Here is a 20453-nt window from a genome sequence, read left to right on the forward strand (position 1 = left end):
AAATAGTATCCAATATAATAAAAGTAGCTTTAAGAAAGGTCAAAAAGAGAAAAAATAAGATAAATGGTTCAAATAATAACAGACCTATTTTTCTCCTATATCTCAAAAATAAAATTAAAGCTATGCCTACTAGGCTCCAGTAAATTAGGTTTGTTAACAGCACTGACTTAACAAACTTTATTAAACAAACAGCTGCATGTTAGGTTCAATCTATTGCTAGATCTTAGAGACCTAACAATATACAATAATCCCTACCCTCAAAGAGATTACAATACTTCACATCAGACAGCATTTTATAGGAGGACAAATGCTTTAAAATAATTCTTTAAATTTATTCAAGATAAGAAAACAGAATTCAGGTTTTGGGTATTGAAATGAAACTGCAATAAGGACCCTAAAAACATTAACAACCCAGCGAAATTACCACTAGATGTCACTGTGATCCAAAGTTCTTAGCTGCCTTTGGGCTCGCTTTCAAACCTTGTTGCATCTTCCTGGTAATAACATGGAAAAGGTGCATAATCTGATTGAGCATCTCTTTGCATTGTATTATTTATATGTATACAGCTACAGAAAAAATATTATTTATATAATTCCAGTAACACTGAAATGAGTTATATCTATAATAATTCTATTGCTGGTCACATAAACTTCAATGAGTGTACATTTTTAAAATTTCCTATGATGGATGAATATATACACATATATTCATATACTCATTTATTGAGCCATTTGTTTCCTCAACAAGCACTACTCTGTGCCAAACCCTGCGCTAGAATAAAGAATCTAGAGAGGAATAAGACCTGCTCTCTAAGCGTGAGGAGTTAACATTCACAAGGAAAATCTGAAACACAAAGGGTAAGATGTGCTAAATCCATGTTTAAAGCATATACAAAATTTTATGGGATCATAGGGGATGATTCAACTTAACTGTATATCCAGAAAGGTTAGGAAAGGCTTCATAGAAGAGGAAATATTTACATGGGATCTTGGAAGCTGTGCAGGAGTTTTCTAGAAAGCTAAAGCAAGAAAAGGTCTATCAAACAGAATAGGGGAAATACAGAGCCACTGAAAGGCACATGAGGAGATGTGTGTTTTAGAAAAATCACTACAGGGCAACTATATAGAAAAGATGGACTAAAGGAAGAAAGAAACGAACATATGGAAATCAGGGGAATTATTTTAATTCATGAAAGAAATTCTTGAACTGTAACAAAGGGGGATGAAAAATAAAGGACAGATTCAGTCATAATGTGATAGAATTCACAAAACTTTATTGACTAAATGCAGTGAAGTCAGAAAAAAATTCTATCAAGTCTAAGTATTATCCTTAAGTATGCCTTCCATAGTTACACATACAAACATGCCAACAGGGAAAACAGAGAAAGTATATAACATGATTCTCTGCCTGCCATAATACTCATAATAAGGCAATAACTATAATCCAGAACAAATAAAACTGGAACAGCTAGAAGAAGCAGGAGCAAGTACATATCATATAATAACAATATCTGATTTAAAATTCATTTTGAGTCAAACTGTGTTTATAGTATGTCCATAACTATGAAGAATATGACTGGAAATATTTTAAAGCTTTATCATAGAAGTATATGAAAGAACTTCCAGGAATCACTTTCCGCAAACTTTTGGCTTTATCATCCACTGTAAAAGCTAACTTATGCTCAAGTATGATAGAGTAGGAACAGTCAAGCTGTCATTCGGTTTGAAAACAAATACAATTAAGACAGCTACAGACACATTATAAATACAACCGGACTCAAAATGAATTTTAAGCCAATATGTATCTACTCCTGCTTCTAGCTCTTCCAGTTTTATTTGTTCTGGATTATAGTTTTACCTTATTATGAATCATATGGCAGGCAGAGAATCATGTTATATACTTTCTCTCTGATATATTTAAAGTGTAACATTAACATATATAATCCAGAGAAGCCAGCCATTTCTGATCACCACACTTGAAATAAGCAGAGGATTTTTTTCTTAGTTGAAAAATACTTAATGTGATCAAAATATCCATGAAGTTCCACCATACACAAAATAGTCCCTCAAAAAAAAAAAACCAGGGTTTTTTGAGGTGATACACTATTCACTCACATGAATCAGACACATGAAACAAGATGGCAGTTAAAATTTATTTAATATATAATTGCATTCCAGTTTTCTTAAAACAAAAAAAAAATCTGAGGTAATTTTAAGATTTAAAAGAAAAAGTGTGATGTGAAACTAAATTTGCCCCCCTTGGATAATAAAAATATTTGTCATTAAACTAAGAAAGTAAAGGTTAAATCATATCCCTTTCAGTGGTTCCCGACTAGTAAACCTGAGATGCCTTAGCAATACTACTAAAAATCCATACGAACAAGAAGCATCATCAATTCTGACCAATTAATATTGTAAAGATAAATAACATTACTTTTAAAATATCAACAGAGGAGGTTTGGTGATTTAAAAAAAAAATACAGAATCAGCCAGTGTAAGTAGCTCATACCTGTAATCCCAGCACTTTGGGAGACTGAGGCGGGAGGACTGCTTGAGCCCAAGAGTTTAAGACCAGCCTGGGCAACATAGTGAGACCCCATCTATAAAAATGATAATAATAAAAAATTAAATAATATAGGCTGTCAAGTTGGCTCACACCTGTAATCCCAGTGCTTTAGGAGGCCAAGGAAGGAGAATCACATGAGGCCAGGAGTTCAAGAACAGCCTGGGCAACAAAATGAGACCCCATTTCTTCAAAAAGTGAAAAAAAAAAAAAATCAGCCAAACCCTGGTGGTGTGCGCCTGTAGTCTCAGCACTCGGGAAGCTGAGGTGGGTGGGAGGATCACTTGAGCCTAGGAGTTCAAGCTTAACAGTGAACTATGGTTGCATCACTACATTCCAACCTGGGTGACACAGCAAGACTCTGTCATTTAAGAGAAAAAAATCATTTTAAGTCACATGAATTCAAAAACGCCATAGTGAATTTGTAACTGCATTTCACTATTATATATTTCCTAAGTCAACACCATAAAAATATTTTTCAAAGAGACCTTAAATTGGAAAAAAATGAAAAAACACAGATATGGTAAACTATACCAGAGGTATCCTCAATGCAGCTAAGAAAATTTGATAAGTTTGGACAATCAACCTGAAATAAGAATGCAGATGGCTACCAAATTAGAAAAAAGATATCCAGCCTGTTATGAGGCCTAAATTCGAAATGAACTTTGGAACCTGAATTCATTTTAAGAAAAAAAAAAGGAAATTCAGAAAGGATCAGGAATATGGCTAAAATTTTAAAGATTAACCAGATTAAGTGATGGCAAGGAAAGGGAGTAACTGGAACCCTGTTCTACTGGTGGGAAGTGAATTGGTTCAACGATTTTATAAAAATGTTTTGCTACACCTGCTAACTCTAAACAAACATATATCTTTATGCTATGATTCAGTAGCTCCACTTGAAGGTCAGGAGAAGAATGTTTATGTACGCCAAAAACATGTACAAGAATGTTCACAGCAGCTTGATAACACTAGAAAGAATCCAAATATCTATCACCAGTAGAATGGATAATTTACGGTATTTTCATATAATAGAATTCTACATAGCAATTAGAATGAATGAATTACTGAATCTCAAAGACATAATATTGAGTGAAAGAAGTTAAACACAGTATACAATGTATGATTTCAATTATACGAAGGTCAAAATACACAAATGCAATCCAAGGTGACAAAGGTCAAAACAGTGGTTTCAGAGGGGAGATTAAATAGCTAGTAGGGGGAATGAGAGAGGCTTCTGAGGTGCAAGAAATATTTTCTATCTGGATCTGGGTGGTGGTGGTTCCAAGGGTATAAACTTAATATTTACATATAATTGACTCTTGAATAATGGGGGTGGGGAGGTTAGGGTACCAACCCTTCCACACAGTCAAAAATCTAGGTATAGCTTTTGACTCTCCAAAAACTTACTAATGGCCTACTGTTGACCAGAAATCTTACTGATAACATAAACCATTGATTAACAAATCTTTTGTACATTATGTGCATTATATATACATTACCCACAATAAACTAGAGAAAAGAAAATGTTATTAAGAAATCCAAAATATATTTACTATTCATTAAGTGAAAGTGGATCATCTTTCTCACTGTCTTCATGTTGAACAGACTGAAGAGAAGGAGGAAGGGGAGGGGTTGGTCTTGCTATCTCAGGGCTGGCAGAGACAGTAGAAAATTTGCTTGTGCCCAGGAGTTCAAGGCCACAGTAAACTAAGAGTGTGCCACTGCACTTCAGCCTGAGTGACAGAGCAAGACCATCCCTTAAAAAAGCTAAACCACACACACACACACACACACACACAATACAGCTTGCCACATCGATTAACTTCCTTTCATGAAAAGTTTTGCTGTAACATATGATGCTGTCTGATAGTATTACCCACACTAGAACTTCTTTTACAGTTGGAGTCAATTCTCTCAAACCCTGCCACTGTTTTATCAATTAAGTTTACGTCACATTCTAAATCCTTTTTTTGTCATTTCAACCATGTTTATGCATAGCATCTTCATCAGCAATAGATTACATCTCAAGAAACCACTTTGTTTGCTCTTCCATCCAAGTTTTATGAGACTGCAGCAATTCAGTCACGACTTCAGGCTCCTCTTCTAATTCTTTTGCTATTTCTACCACATCCGCAGTTACTTCCTCCACTAAAGTCCTGAACTCCTCAAAGTCATCCATGAAGGTTGAAATCAGCTTCTTCCAAACTCCTATTAATGTTGACCTCCTCCCATGAATCATGAGTGTTCTTCATGGCATCTTAGAATGGTGAGTCCTTTCTAGATGGTTTTCAATGTACTTTGCCAAAATCCATCAGAAGAATCACTACATATGGCAGCTATAGCCTTATGAAATGTATTTCTTGAATAACAAGACTTGAAATTTGAAATTATTCCATGATCTATGGGCTGCAGAACTGATACTGTGTTAGCAGGCAGGAAGACAATATCAATCTCCCTGTATATATTTATATCTAAATATATATTTAGATATGAGATAAATATACAAAATTATATACAAAATACTCTATAAAATATGTAAATGAATACAAAATTTTAAAAAATATAATTTGTGACACCAATAACAAAAAAAAGTTTGGGGGTGGAGGGAAGTAAAAGAGTATTTGTATGTGATTGAAGTTAGATTGTTATCAGCTTAAAACAGATTCATATAACTATAAGATGTCTCACGGAAATCGCAGATGATACATTTTTTAAAAATTAGAAAAGAGCTGGGTGCAGTGGTGCACACCTGTCATCCCAGCTACTCAGGAGGCTGAGGCAGAAGGATCACTTGAACCAGGGAATTCAAGACCAGCCTGGGCCACTTAGTGAGAGCCTGTCTCTTAAAAAAAGAAAAAGAAAAAAAAGAAATCAAAGCATATCACTACAAGCATGCATGCACAGACCACACACACACACACACACACACACACACATACACAGAGGACATAAAAGAGGAAGTGTAGGGGGATCTACAAGAAAGAAAACATATAAGAAAATGTTCACAGTAAGTCCTTTCCTATCAGTAATTGCTTTAAATTTAAATGGATTAAACTTCCCAACCAAAAGACATAAAGTAGGTGAATGGATATAAAAACAAGATCTAATTCCTTCCTTCCTTCCTTCCTCCCTCCCTCCCTCCCTCTCTCCCTCTCTCTCTCTTTCTCTCTTTCTTTCTTTCTTTCTTTTCCCTCTGTGGCTCAGGCTGGAATCTAGTCGGCTCACTGCAGACCCCCTGCCTCCGACTCCGGTGATTGTCCTGCCTCGGCCTGCGGGCTACCTGGGATTGCCGGCAAGCGCCACCACCGCTGCCTGCTTTTTCTCCTTTGGCTGGAGGCGCGGTTTCGCCATGTTGGCCAGGCTGGTCTGCAGCTCCTGACCCCGAGTGCTCTGCCCGCCTCGGCCTCCCGAGGTGCTGGGACTGCAGATGGAGTCTCGCTCACTCGGTGCTCGGTGTTGCCCAGGCTGCAGTGCGGTGGCGTGGTCTTGGCTCGCTGCAGCCTCCGTCTCCCAGCCGCCTGCCTTGGCCTCCCAGGGTGCTGGGATTGCAGCCCCTGCCCGGCCGCCGCCCCGTCTGGGTGGTGGGGAGCGTCTCTGCCCGGCTGCCCCGTCTGGGAAGTGAGGAGCGCCTCTGCCCGGCCACCCATCGTCTGGGAAGTGAGGAGCGCCTCTGCCCGGCCACCCATCGTCTGGGAAGTGAGGAGCGCCTCTGCCCGGCCACCCATCGTCTGGGAAGTGAGGAGCGCCTCTGCCCGGCCACCCATCGTCTGGGAAGTGAGGAGCGCCTCTGCCCGGCCACCCATCGTCTGGGAAGTGAGGAGCGCCTCTGCCTGGCCACCCATCGTCTGGGAAGTGAGGAGCGCCTCTGCCCGGCCACCCATCGTTTGGGAAGTGAGGAGCGCCTCTGCCCGGCCGCCCCGTCTGGGAAGTGAGGGGCGCCTCTGCCAGGCCTCCCCGTCTGGGAAGTGAGTAGCGCCTCTGCCCGGCCACCCATCGTGTAGGAAGTGAGGAGCGCCTCTGCCCGGCCACCCATTGTCTGGGAAGTGAGGAGCGCCTCTGCCCGGCCGCCCCGTCTGGGAAGTGAGGAGCGCCTCTGCCCGGCCTCCCCGTCTGGGAAGTGAGGAGCGCCTCTGCCCGGCCACCCATCGTCTGGGAAGTGAGGAGCGCCTCTGCCCGGCCACCCCGTCTGGGAAGAAGTGAGGAGCGCCTCTGCCCGGCCACCCTGTCTGGGAAGTGAGGAGCGCCTCTGCCCGGCTGCCCCGTCTGGGAAGTGAGGAGCGCTTCTGCCCGGCTGCCCCGTCTGGGATGTGGGGAGCGCCTCTGCCTGACCGCCCCGTCTGGGAGGTCTACCACAGAGGCCAGAAGCAATGTGGGGGCTGGACGTGGTGGCTCACGCCTGTAGTCCTGGCGCTCTGGGAGGCCGAGGCGGGTTGATCATTTCAGGCTAGGAGTTCGAGACCAGCCTGGCCAACATGGCGAAACATACGAAAAATACAACAGACAAACCAACCAACCAACCCAGCGACAACAAAACAGGTCTACCCTGGAGTCATACTCTAATTTTTTCTATTTTCCTCCCTTTCTGATCCTTTATCCCACTTTCTTTTTCTTCCTCTTCCTTCTCCTTCTTTGTCAAATAGAGGATTGAGTTATTATCATTGATCCATACAAAGTCCCTCTCTCATTCATTTTCTTTAATTCCCACTCCCCATTTCTATTCCCCGTCTTCCCATGTGCAACCTTCCTAATATGTTTGATACGCATCTTTCTGTTTGTATGTATTTTTAGAAAATGTTGTTTTGTGTGCAAAAAAAATTAATAAAAAAAAAAACAAGATCTAATTATATGCTGATTACAATAGACTCACTTTAGATTTATGGACATGCAAAGTCTGAAAATGAAAAGATAGAAAAAGATACCCCAATGTATAGCTGGGGAATTCATGTGGAGGTCAGAGTGGAAGCAGGTGTGAGAGGGTCCAGCAGAAGGAAACATAGCTGCCAAAGGGTTTTAGCCCATAAGCAAGTTTGACCTGGCCTTAGCCATAGCAGAAAGTATGGTGAACTCTGCCTCATATAATGTGGATGCTGGGTACAGAGCTATCATCTTTGACCAATCCCATGGAGCACACAACACAGGTAGAGACAGGGACTCACCTTCTCATCCCCTGGGTATGGAAACCAATGATCTTTGACTGTCACTCTTGACCACACAACATGCCAATCATCACTGGTAGCAAAAATTTACAGAATGTCAGTGTCATACTGCACATCCTCTTTCAGCCTGTCTCTAGCCAGCTTCCTCACATCTTCATCAGCATCAGAGAGCATTATGATGAGCATATGCTGCCACCTATCATCACAGAAATCCTCAAGTCAGTGGTGACTTGCTGTGATGCTGGAGAACAAATCACCCCGAGAGAGCTGGTCTCCACACAGGTGAGTGATGGACTTACAGAGTGAGCAGCCACTTTTGGGTTTATCCTGGATAACGTGTCCTTGATGCATCTTACCTTCAGGAGGAGTCACAGAAGTGGTGGAAGCCAAACACATGGCTCAGCAGGAAGCAGAGAGGGCCAGAATTGTGGTGGAAAAGGCTGAGCAGCAGGAACAGGAGGTCATCATCTCTGCCGAGGGTGACTCCAAGGCAGCTTAGCTGATTGCCAACTCATTGGCCACTGTGGGTGACAGCCTGATTGAACTGTGCAAGCTGGGAGTCACAGAGGACATTGAGTACCAGCTCTCACACTCTCAGAACATCATTTACCTGCTGCCAGGGTAGTCAATACTCCCCCAGGTGCCCCGGTGAGGGTCTACCCTGCCTGTACCTCTTTGGCCAACTAGGCCAGAGCCTCAGTGATTCTTACCACCACCTTCTTTCTGCCTCCACCCCAGAAATCACTGTGAAATTTCATGATTGGCTTAAAGTGAAGGAAATAAAAGTAAAATCACTTCAAAAAGAAAAAGAAAAAAAAAGATACTGCATGGGAATGGTAATAAAAAGAAAGTAGGGGGTGCCATATTTATATCAAACGAAATAGAGTTTAAGTAAAAAACTGTCACAGGAGATAAAGAAAGACATTATATAATGATAAAATGGTCAATTCACCAGGAAGATATCCACAAATATATATGCATCCAATACTAAAGTACCCAAATATATGAAGAAAACATTGACAAAACTAAAGGGAAAAACAGACACCAATATAATTATAGTGGGAGATTTCAACACCCCATTTTCAATAACGAATAGAAATATCCAGACCAGATGATCAATATGGAGACTGAAGACTTGAACAATGCTATCAACCAAATAGATCTAACAGACATACACTGAACAACCATTCTACCACAGCAGAATACACACTCTTCTCAAGTGCAGAGAATATTCTATGATATAGCACATATTACGCCATAAAAAAGTCTTAAACTTAAGATGACTGAAATCATATTAAGTATCCTTCCCAACCAAAATAAAATAAAGCAAAAACTAAACAATAACAGAAGGAAAACTGGAAAAGTCACAGATACAGTCATGCTCCTCATAACAATGTTTCCATCAACAATGACCACATATATTACACCAAGGTGGTCCTGAGCTGAATAACTCCTATCATCTAGTGACATCTTAGCCACTGTAACGTTGTAGCACATTATTCACAAATTTTTGGTGATGCTGGTATAAACAAACCTACTGCACTGCCAGTAATATAAAAGTATAGCACATAGAATCACATATAGTACATAATACTTGATAATGACAATAAACAACTATGTTACTGGTTTATGTATTCACTATACTATACTTTTTATTGTTATTTTAAAGTATACACTTTCTTTTTTTTTTTTAAGTTAACGGTAAAACAGGCTCAGGCTAGTCCTTCAGGAAGTATTCTAAAGGTATTATTACCCATAGCAGATGATACCTCTATGTCTGTTACTGCCTCTGAAAACCTTCCAGTGGGACAAGAAGTGGAAGTGGAAAACAGTGATATTGATGATCCTGACCCTGTGTAGGCCTAGGTAATGTGTGTTTTTGTGTCTTAGTTTTTAACAAAAAAGTTTTAAAAGTTAAAAAATAATAATTAAAAATTTTCAAAACAAAAAAGCTTACAGAAAAAGGATATAAAGAAAAAAACATTTGTACAACTGTACAATGTGTGTTTTCAGCAAGGTGTTATAAAAATGTCAAAAAGTTTTTTATTTTTATTTTTTAAAGTAGAGACAAGGTCTCGTTATGTTACCCAGGCTGGTCTCAAATTCCTGGGCTCCAGCAATCCTCCCACCTAGGCCTCCCAAAGTGCTGGGATTACTGGCATGAGCTACTGTGCCCATCCTCAAAAAGTTTTAAAAGTTTTAAAATTTATAAAGTAAAAAAGTTACAGTAAGCTAAGGTTAATTCGTTATTAAAGAAATATATTTTTTAATAAATTTAGTGTAGCCTAGGAGTACAGTGCTTATAAAGTCTGCATCAGTGTACAGTAATGTCCTAAGTCTTCACATTCACTCACTGCTCACTCATTGAGAGCAACTTCCAGTACTGCACACTCCATTCATAGTAAGCATTCTATTAAAGTGTTACTTTTTATACCATATTTTAATATACAGAAATAATAGGAAAAAAATCAATACTAAGAATTTTTTTAAAGATCAACCAAGTTCATCAACCTTTATCTAGAGTAAGAAAAAAACAGAAAAATTAAATAAAAAATAATTATAAGAGACTACTATGAAAAATCATATGCCGACAAATTAGATAACATAGAAGAAATGGATAAATTCCTAGAAACATACAACCTACCAAGACTGAATCGTGAAGAAACAGAAAATCTGAACAGATATACAACTAGTCTGTTATAGAGAGTGAATCAGTAATCAAAAACCTCCCAACAAAGAAACATGCAGATGGTAACATTAGGGTATGTTATCGAACATTTAAAGAATTACTGCCAAGCCTTCTCACACTCTTTCGAAAAACCAAAGGAGGGAATACTTCCTAACTTCTTTATGAGGACAGCATTACATCAATACCAAAGCCAAAGAAGCTATCAGATGAAAAGAAAACTACAGTCCAATATCCCTGATAAATACAGATGCAAAGATCCTCAACAAAATATTAGCGAAACTAAATTCAACAGCACATTAAAAGGATTACACACCATGGCAAAGTAAGATTTATCCCTGGGATGAAAGAATTCTTTAACATATAAAAATCGGCCAGGCGCGGTGGTTCACGCCTGTAATCCCAGCACTCTGGGAGGCTGAGGTGGGTGGATCACTTGAGATCAGGAGTTTGAGAACAGCCTGGCCAACATAACGAAACCCCATCTCTACTAAAAATACAAAAATTAGCCAGGCATGGTGGCTGCATGCCTGTAACCACAGCTACTGAGGAGGGTGAGGCATGAGAATCACTTGAACCTGGGAGGCGGAGGTTGCAGTGAGTCAAGATCACACCACTGCACTCCAGCCTGGGTGACAGAGCGAGACTCCATCTCAAAAACAACAACAACAACAATATATGAAAATCAATCAATGTGATATACCACATTAAAAGCAAGAAGGATAAATGTCACACAATCATCTCAGTAAACAAAAAGCTTTTGACAAAAGTCAACATATTTTCATAATACTGAACTAGAAATAAAAGGAAATAACCTCTACATAATAAAAGCCATATATGAAAGTCCTACAGCTAACATCATATTCAAGGGTTAAGAACTAAAAGGTTTTCTTCTAACATCAGGAACAAGCTAGGACACCTTCTCACCACTTCTATTCAACGTAGTACTGGAAAGCCTAGCTAGAACAATTAAGCAAGAAAAACAAAAGGCATCCAAATTGGAAAGGAAGAAATACAACTATCTTTGTTTACAGACAACATGATATTATATGTAGAAAACACTAAGGATTCTACCAAAGAAAAAAAAACTGTTAGAACTAATAAATAACACAAAATTCATCAATCTTTTATAAGATGCAAAATCAACACATAAAAACTAGCTGCATTTCTATATACTAACACTGAACAATCGGAAAAGGAAATTAAGAAAACAGTCCCATTTACAGTAGCTTCAAAAAGAATAAAACGTTTATGAATAAATTTATCCAGAGACAAAAGACTTGTCCACTAAAAACTACAAAACATTGCTGAAAGAAATTAAAGAAGACACTGGAAAAGCTTCCCATGGTCATGGACTGAAAAACTTAACATTGTTAAAATGTCCATACTATCCAAAGTGATCTGCAGATTCAATGAAATCCCTATCAAAAGGCCAACGGTATTTTTTGCAGAAATAAGGAAATAATCCTAAATATCATAAGTAACCACAAGGAACTCCAAACACAATTGTGAGAAAGAAAAACAAAGCTGGAGGCCTCCTACTTCCTAACTCCAAAACATATTACAAAGCTAGAGTAATTAGATCAGTTTGGTAGTGGCATAAAGACAGACACACCAACTAATGGAACAAAACAGAAATCCCAAAAATAAACCCACACGTATACAGTCAAATGATCTTTGACTACAGTGCCAAGACCCCACAATGTGGAAAGGATAGTTTCTTCAACAAATGGTACTGGAAAAACTGGATATCCACATGCAAAAGAACTTGGAACCTCAAAACATATATAAACATCATCTCACGGTATTGTGTGAATTAAAGACATAAACATAAGACTTGAAACTATACGAGCAAAGACCTTGCCACTGTCCTCCAGCCTGGGTGACAGAGCAAGATCCTGTCTCAAAAAAAAAAAAAAAAAAAAAGACTTGAACTATAAAACTAGTAGAAGAAAGCAGAGAGGAAATGCTTTATAACACTGATCTTGGCAATGGTTTTTTGGAAATGACTCCAAAAGCAGAGGCAATGAAAGAAAAAATAGACAAGTGAGACTTTATCAAATTAAAAAGCTTCTGCACAGAAAAGTAAACAACAGAGTAAAAAGGCAACCTACAGAATGAGAGGAAGTATGTGCGAACCATATATCTAATAAGGGGTTAAAATACAAAATATAGAAAAACTTCTATAACTCAACGATAAAATATCAAATAACCCATTTTAAAAAATGGACAAAGGACTTGAATAGACATTTCTCCAAAAAAGACATGTAAATGGCCAACAGGTATATGAAAAAATACTCAACATCACTAATCAGACAAATATAAATCAAACCCACAATGAGCTATCACTTCACATTTTTTAAGATGGCTACTATAAAAAAAAAAAGAAAAGGGAAAGAAAAGAGAAAAGAAAGAGAAAATAATAAGCTGTTAACAAAGTTGGGGTTGGAATGTAAAATGGCGTAGCTGCTATAGAAAACAGTATGGAAGTTCCTCAAAAAATTATAAATTAAACTACCATCTAATCCAGCAATCCCACTTTTGAACATACTGCCAACAGAATTGAAAACAGGATTTCTATGAAATATCCACACTCCCATGGCTGGGCATAGTGACTCACGCCTGTAATCCCAACACTTTGGGAGTCTGAGGCAGGAGGATCACTTGAGCCCAAGAGTTCAAGACCAGCCTGGGCAAGAAAGTGAGATCCCTTCTCTACAAAGAAAAAAAAAAAATTAGCCAGTCATGACGGCACGCGCCTATAGTCCTGCTACTCAGGAGGCCAAGGCTGGGGGACTGCTTGAGCCCAGAGTTTGAGGCTACAGTGAGCCATGATCACACCATTGCACTCCAGCCTGGGTGACAGCGTGAGACCCTCAAAAAAAAAAAAAAAAATCACATTCTCATGTTCACTGCAGCGTTATTCACAACAGCCAAAAGGTAGAAACAACCTAAATGTCCATTTATGATGTTAATGAATAAAAAAAATGTGATATATACACACAATGGAATATTATTCAGTTTTTAAAAAGAAGAAAATCCTGATATACGCTACAATGTATATAAGCATTGAGGACATTATGCTAAGTGAAATAAGCCATCACAGCGGGCAAATACCGCATTATTCCACTTCTATGAGGTATTTATAGAAACAGAAGATAGAATGGCAGTTGCCAGGAGCTTGAGGGAGCGGAAAATGGAAAGTTGATATCCAATGGGTACAGAGTTTCAGTTATGTAAGATGAAAAAGTGCATAAACAATCTTGTGCTGTACACTTAGAAATATATTGACAGGCTAAATCTCATATTATGTTTTTAACAAAATTTTTTTAAAATAAAAAACAATGTACAGGAGAATATTTGGGGACGTGGAAATGGGTACAGCGTGAAGGGGTTTATCTAGAATAATCATCTACATAGAAGAAGAAACAAGTACAAAGGCACAGACCTATTTGGTAAACTGAAATGAGTCCATTACGGCATAGGCATAGTGAACTAGGAGAGTGGTAATAGATGAAACTAGAAATGCAGGTAGGGGCTTGATCAAACAGGGACTTACAGGCCATGTTAAAGATTTGAATTATATCCTAAAATCAATGGAAAGCATTTGAATGGCTTTAAGAAAAGGAATAACACAATCTGAGTAGTGCTTGGGAATGAACTGTTAAGAGTTTAACAGCCTTGGCTGGGCGCGGTGGCTCACGCCTGTAATCCCAGCACTTTGGGAGGCCGAGGCGGGCGGATCACGAGGTCAAGAGATCGAGACCATCCTGGCTAACACGGTGAAACCCCGTCTCTACTAAAAACACAAAAAATTAGCCGGGCGTGGTTGCAGGCACCTGTAGTCCCAGCTACTCGGGAGGCTGAGGCAGGAGAATGGCGTGAATCCGGGAGGCGGAGCTTGCAGTGAGCCAAGATAGCGCCGCTGCACTCTGGCCTGGGCGAAACAGCGAGACTCCGTCTCAAAAAAAAAAAAAAAAGTTTAACAGCCTTGCTTTCCAAGACTCAATTAATGAAATAAAATTAGAAAAGGATCTCCCCTAAAAGGAATAAAGGGAAATTTCCAGAAACATTTAGAATTCAGATTTAAGGTAAACCACATTAAGAGAAAATTAATATGTGGTTCTACAATGAAAATGAATCAGATAATCTGAATCAAATATAAGTTCAACATAGTTAAACTATAGTAACTTGATAAAGTCTGTGGCAGGCATATACTTTCACCTCCTTTTGAAAAACAGCATTTTTTCAACTGGCAGAGAGAAAAGTGATGGAAACATGTCTCATGTCTGGTTTCTTATTAAACATAGTGTGATGGTTTGAATGTATCCCCACCAAAATTCAGGTATTGTCTATGTGGTAGTATTAAGACGCAGGTCCTTTAAAAGGTGATTAGGCAATGAGAGCTTCGTTAATGGGATTAGGTGCCCTTATAAAAAGAGTTTGATGAAGGGAGTCTGTCCCTTTTGCCCTTCTGGTTTCTGCCATGTGAGGACACAATATTGCCCACTTAGGCGGATGCAGCATCAAGGTGCCATATTGTAAACAGTGAGCAGCCCTCTCCAGACACCAAACCTTCTAAGCCTTGATCTTAGACTTCTTAGCCTCCAGAAATGTAAGAAAATAAATTTCTGTTCCTTATAAATTACCCAGTCTCAGGTATTGTTATAGCAGCACAAAAAGGATCAAGATATATCCTACGAAAAATAAGTCTCAGTTGTAAAGTGTGATATGCAATGTACTTGATTAGGGTATTTTTTTGAAGCTCTTAGATGTTTGATTTGCATCAGCCCTAAAACAGCATCATATACCATTCTACTTGCATGGAACAAAAAAATTATTCTCAAACTTACCTCAATCTCAACACAGTATTTAAAAATAAAGCACAATAATCAGTATTGGAAAGTTACCAGTTTCAACTTGCTTTTTTTCCCTTCTTGCACTGGTAGTCAACTCGAAATAAAAAAATATAAACTGAATGTTTACCTAATTATTTATTTGTGAAGGCTTTATGGCAGGAAAAACCTTACCAACAGTACAGCTGTCTTCAAGTACCACATCAACATTTCTGTCTCTGTATTCAACCCTGAAGTCCAGCATCCGAGGTTGCCTTTCTACAATCTGCCTGGATGGCATTACAGGTCGAAACGCTGAAGAAGAAGAGGAAGTAGGAGCTGAAGCTGGATGACTTGCTGGATTAAATGCAGGTCCTGGTATGGTCTCACCTCCATATTCACTAAAATGTTGACATAAAAGAAGGATTATTGTCAATTAAATCATTACAGAATACTACTAGGGACCCTCTCCATACTTGGCTTGTGTTGTTCTTCCCATCAAGTAAGTTTGCCTACATGTGTGTCAAGGCCAAACTTGAGTTCTACTTCCTCCATAAAATCTTTCCCATTGACTGAAGGCCACATTACTCTCCTTCCCATCCTTGTCTTTCTATGTTTATTAGCAGTATCACATCATTTAGCATTTAATCAGATTTTTACCTTGTGTTGTTACGTTACAATATTGGTAAAACATCATTTTTAACTCGGTAAATTAAGAACAGTGTCTTCTTCACTCACTCTTATTTACTCACTGGATCATTATTTGACTCATTAACTCTGCTTTCCACAGATTATTCTGAAACTTTTACAGTCCTTAAACCTCAATTTTTACAGTCCTTAAACCTCAATTCTCCCCAATTCTCCCTATCTCACATCTCAGTGTTAAAAGGTATCTTTTTCCATTTTGTCAAGAAAACAAAAGCCATCAAGAGAAATTTCCCTTATCTTCTTAACATCAAATCCACAAACAAGCCCACATATGCACTCTCTCTTTCTCACTTCCTATAAAATAGAGGGGATATCATTTTTTTAATCTGTTCAAAATCTAAAACACTTTTTGTTTGTTTGTTTGTTTGAGATGGGGTCTCTCTCTGTTATCCAAGCTGGACAGCAGTGGCACAATCTTGGCTCGTTGCAGCCTCAAACTCCTGGACTCCAGCAATCAATCCACCCCAGCCTCCCAAGTAGCTGGGACTACACATGCATGCCACCAAGCCCCAGCTCATTTTTGTATTTTTTTGTAGAAACGGAGTCTTGTTTATGTTGCCCAGGCTAGTCTTCAACTCAAGTGATCCTCTCACCTCTGACTCCCAAACTGCTGGGATTACAGGCATGAGCCACTGTACCCAGGCTAAAACAATCTCCTCATTAGCTCTATACTAGGTATTATCCCTTTTATATCCAGTATCTTTGACATCTCTTTTTTTTCTGGATTCTTTTGAGTAACATTTAAAAACGTTCAAATCTCTCCCTTCTTAAAAAGTAAAAATGAAATCCTGGCTCTACCCACTTAATAGCTGTCCCGTGTGTAAAATGGGAACAATAATTATATTTGCACAACATCTGGTACTTAGTAAGATCCCAGACCCCCAACTCAGTATGTCCACAGCTTAGTTCATTAGTATTTCCTCAAGTCTGACCCTCTTCCATTACTCCTAGTATCAACTCAATCCAGAAACCTGTGGTGTTATCCTTGATCCCTTCTTCTCTTTCATCCCACATATCTAATCAGTCCTTTAAATTATATCTCCTAAGTATGTTTTGTATAAGTCATCCACCTATACCCTCTGATGCTGCCACTCTAGTCCAAGCCACAATTACCTCTTGTATGAACTAATGCAATTGCCACCTAACTAATCCCTTTATATGTACTCCTGCAACACTGAATTCCATTCCATCATGCCCCTAGAGTGAAATTAAAGACACAAATGTCTTCATATCATTCGCTTTCTCAACCCTACAATTACTCTCCTTTACTCTTCAGATACTTAAAGTGGCGTATGAGGCCCTGTATGGTCTGAATCCTACCTAGCTTTCCATCTTCTTGTGCTACACTATCTCCAGCCCTCTATGCTAACAGGCACATGGTCTTTCATTTCTTCTCTCACCTTAGTCATTCCCATTTCACAGAGGAACACAGGCTATTCCCTCTAAGAATATCCTTTCCTCCATTACTCATCCACTTCTATCTTTCTTCTAACAAATTATACTCAACCTTTTGTATCTCAGATTGAATGTTTTTCAACTCAGCGCACTAGGTCTAATTCCACACTACTAACTATAATTATAAAGTTAGTAGCATAATTAATGATTTGACATCTATGTCTCCACTGGAATATAAGTACCACAAGAATAAAGCTCTTATTTGTATGTTTTGTTTTTTGTTTGTTTTTTTTGAGACACTGTTGCCTGGGCTGGAGTGCAGTGGGGCGATCTTGGCTCACTGCAGCCTCCACCTCCTGGGTTCAAGCAATTCTCCTGCCTCAGCCTCCTGAGTAGCTGGGACTACAGGCGTGCGCCACCACGCCTGGCTAATTTTTGTATTTTTAGTAGAAATGGGCTTTCACTATATTGGCCAGGCTGGTCTCGAACTCCTGACCTCATGATCCTCTTGCCTCGGCCTCCCAAAGTGCAGGGATTACAGGCATGAGCCACCGCACCCGGCTTTATTTGTGTTTTTAATGGCTGTATCCTCTGCCCTGAGCTTAAGATTTTACACACAGGAGGTACTCAAATACTTGCCAAACTAACAAGTAGAGGAATAATTATTTTAAAATTTGACTTTTCTCTGACTTAATTTGTCTTATGTATTGCCACTTCTTTTTTTTATTCTCTGAGAAGGTGGTGGGGAGAGAGGGAACCATAGGAGTGTTTCAGTTGCAACATCAGTATTGTATGTATCTTCCACGACCACTAGAACTCAAGACTAGCTCTAAAACATCTTTCTTCTCAACCTGAATTTAAGAAAAAACAATGTTCAATTGTTCATACAATTAAGCAGAAAAATATTTATATTTATATTTAATTTCCTTTCTTCATACTATTGCTTTGAACAGTGTTCATCAAACTATAAATTACATAGTCGACTTGGTGAGTTGTGATCAGTCTTTTAAAGATTAGAATAGAAATTATCAGTATTGCATCACTTAATAAGATCAACTATTGTTCCATAAAACTTTTTATTCTGTTACATAGTTATATATGTGTGTTTGGGACTCCAAGTATTTCTCATTGTAAAATCATACTCCAACTGTGAACACAAGTTGGTTCACAGACATAAAGCCCCTGGATTAAATGAGGCATGGTCCCCTAAAACACAACAGTGCCACAAGTATTTACTGTAAATTTTCCTCTAAGATTTCCATTAAGACACTTGCAGCTGTTTACTACAGTATCTGTGTGCCAATAAAAAGAAAATATCCAGATTTTTAGGAGATTACTAGATGCTAACTCTAAAATGATGCTAATTACTGGGGAATTTACAAAAGTGAAAAATTAGAATTGGAAGTGAAGTTTTGGCCCAAATCAACTCACAGTAAATTTGATCAGTCAGTCAATCTACCCTGCAGTTATTTCCCTAGGCCCTGGAGGTATAATAGAAAAAAACACACTCAGTAACTGGTAGATATTCCATATTGGTTTTCTGATCCATGGAGTTAGGGCTGTAACGTAAGAAGGGACCACTGGAAACAAATGATCTTGCATATGTGTTTTATTTTCTATACTAATTTGTAAGCACTGGGACGTGCATTTTGCTTTCACGCAGCAGGGTACACTAATATCTTCATTGTCTTTTCCTAAAGATTACATCAACTCTCCTGCTCTTTGTCATAATAATAGTCTATAGAGATCTTGATTAACTTGACATTCCAAAGAATGATACTACACTGATGACAACATAGATTGCTCCTGAAGTGCATAAGCAGCAAGTATAGGTTAAGTCTCCCTAATCCATAAGTCTGAAATCTGAAATGTTCCAAAATCTGAAACTTTTTGAGCGCTGAGATAACACTCAAAGGAAATGTTTACTGGAACATTTCAGATTTCAGATTTTTGGATTAGGGATGCTCAACCAACCAGTACGTATAATGCAAATATTCTCAAATCTGAAAAAAACTGAAATGTGAAATACTTCTGGTCCTATGCACTTCAAATAAGGAAAACTAAGCCCATACTTTGATACTTTGGTAGGACGCATGCATGTTAGGGATTAGCAGACACACACCACAAAAATACAAGGGCTGCCACCTTGGTAAAGTTTCTAGAATGCAGTGGTTGAAAGCACATGAGGGTGAAAGCTGTACTTTGTATTTCCCAACAATAAATAAGAAATAACTAAGTTAAATGAGGGAAAAAAAATTTGGCCTGGGAAGAGAAAAAACGATTATGTACAATATGCTGGGACCAGCCAAAATTACACTGCTATAGTACTACGACCGCAATCAATGATAACCCTGAAAGACAGCAGTGAACGAAAAGCCCCTCACTGGGGAGAACTTCATGTTGTACTATGTTCACCACTTCATCTGTAAGGAGAGATAGCCTGAGGTATAAATCTACGTTGAATCATAGGCAACAGATGGTGGGTTGGCCAGCTGTTCAGGTCCTGAAAAGAGTAAAATTGGAAAACTGGGTGACAAGAAAGTCTGGAGAAGAGATATGAAAACAGATCCTTTAGAATGCACATAGAATATAAATATATTTGCTTTTGTTTGTTTGGAGACGGAGTTTCACTCTTGTTGCCCAGGCTGGAGTGAAATGGCGCAATCTTGCCTCACTGCAACCTCTGCCCCCTGGGTTCAAGCGATTCTCTTGCCTCAGCCACCCAAGTAGCTGGGATTGCAGGTGCCCGCCACCTCACCCAGCCAATTTTTTTTTTTTTTTTTTTTTTTGTATTTTGAGTAGAGACAGGGTTTCACTATGTTGGCCAGGCTGGTCGCAAACTCCTGACCTCAGGCAATCCACCCCCGCTTGGCCTCCCAAAGTGCTGGGATTACAGGCGTGAGCCACCGCACCTGGCTAAATATATTTGTTTCTTAAGTGAATATTCTCTAAAGGCTAAGCAATTTAAAAAAGGATCTTAATAACATGAATAAGAAGACATTGTTCAGTCAGCTTTTTTTCCCTTGCTGCTGAGGCTGCTTGATGCATTAACGTACAATGTGGCCACGTCAACAGAGATGGAGGTTAGGCATGGACACCACAACATGGAC

At 39.0% G+C, this 20453-nt stretch overlaps 1 protein-coding gene and 1 pseudogene across 1 annotated transcript in view; one reads left to right on the forward strand and one right to left on the reverse strand.

Annotated features, from left to right (window-relative positions):
• LOC115837501 overlaps positions 1-8371 on the forward strand; it is a 31562-nt pseudogene extending 23191 nt beyond the window's left edge.
• Positions 1-20453, reverse strand: part of FAF1 (Fas associated factor 1) — a 511769-nt gene that overhangs the window by 329421 nt on the left and 161895 nt on the right. Inside the window, exon 4 of the mRNA XM_030823889.1 lies at positions 15436-15641. Within this exon, the coding sequence (XP_030679749.1) occupies positions 15436-15641 (206 nt within the window). The remainder of the gene's footprint in view (positions 1-15435; positions 15642-20453) is intronic.

The sequence above is a fragment of the Nomascus leucogenys genome, chromosome 12, assembly GCF_006542625.1.
Source record: "Nomascus leucogenys isolate Asia chromosome 12, Asia_NLE_v1, whole genome shotgun sequence".
NCBI lineage: Eukaryota > Metazoa > Chordata > Mammalia > Primates > Hylobatidae > Nomascus > Nomascus leucogenys.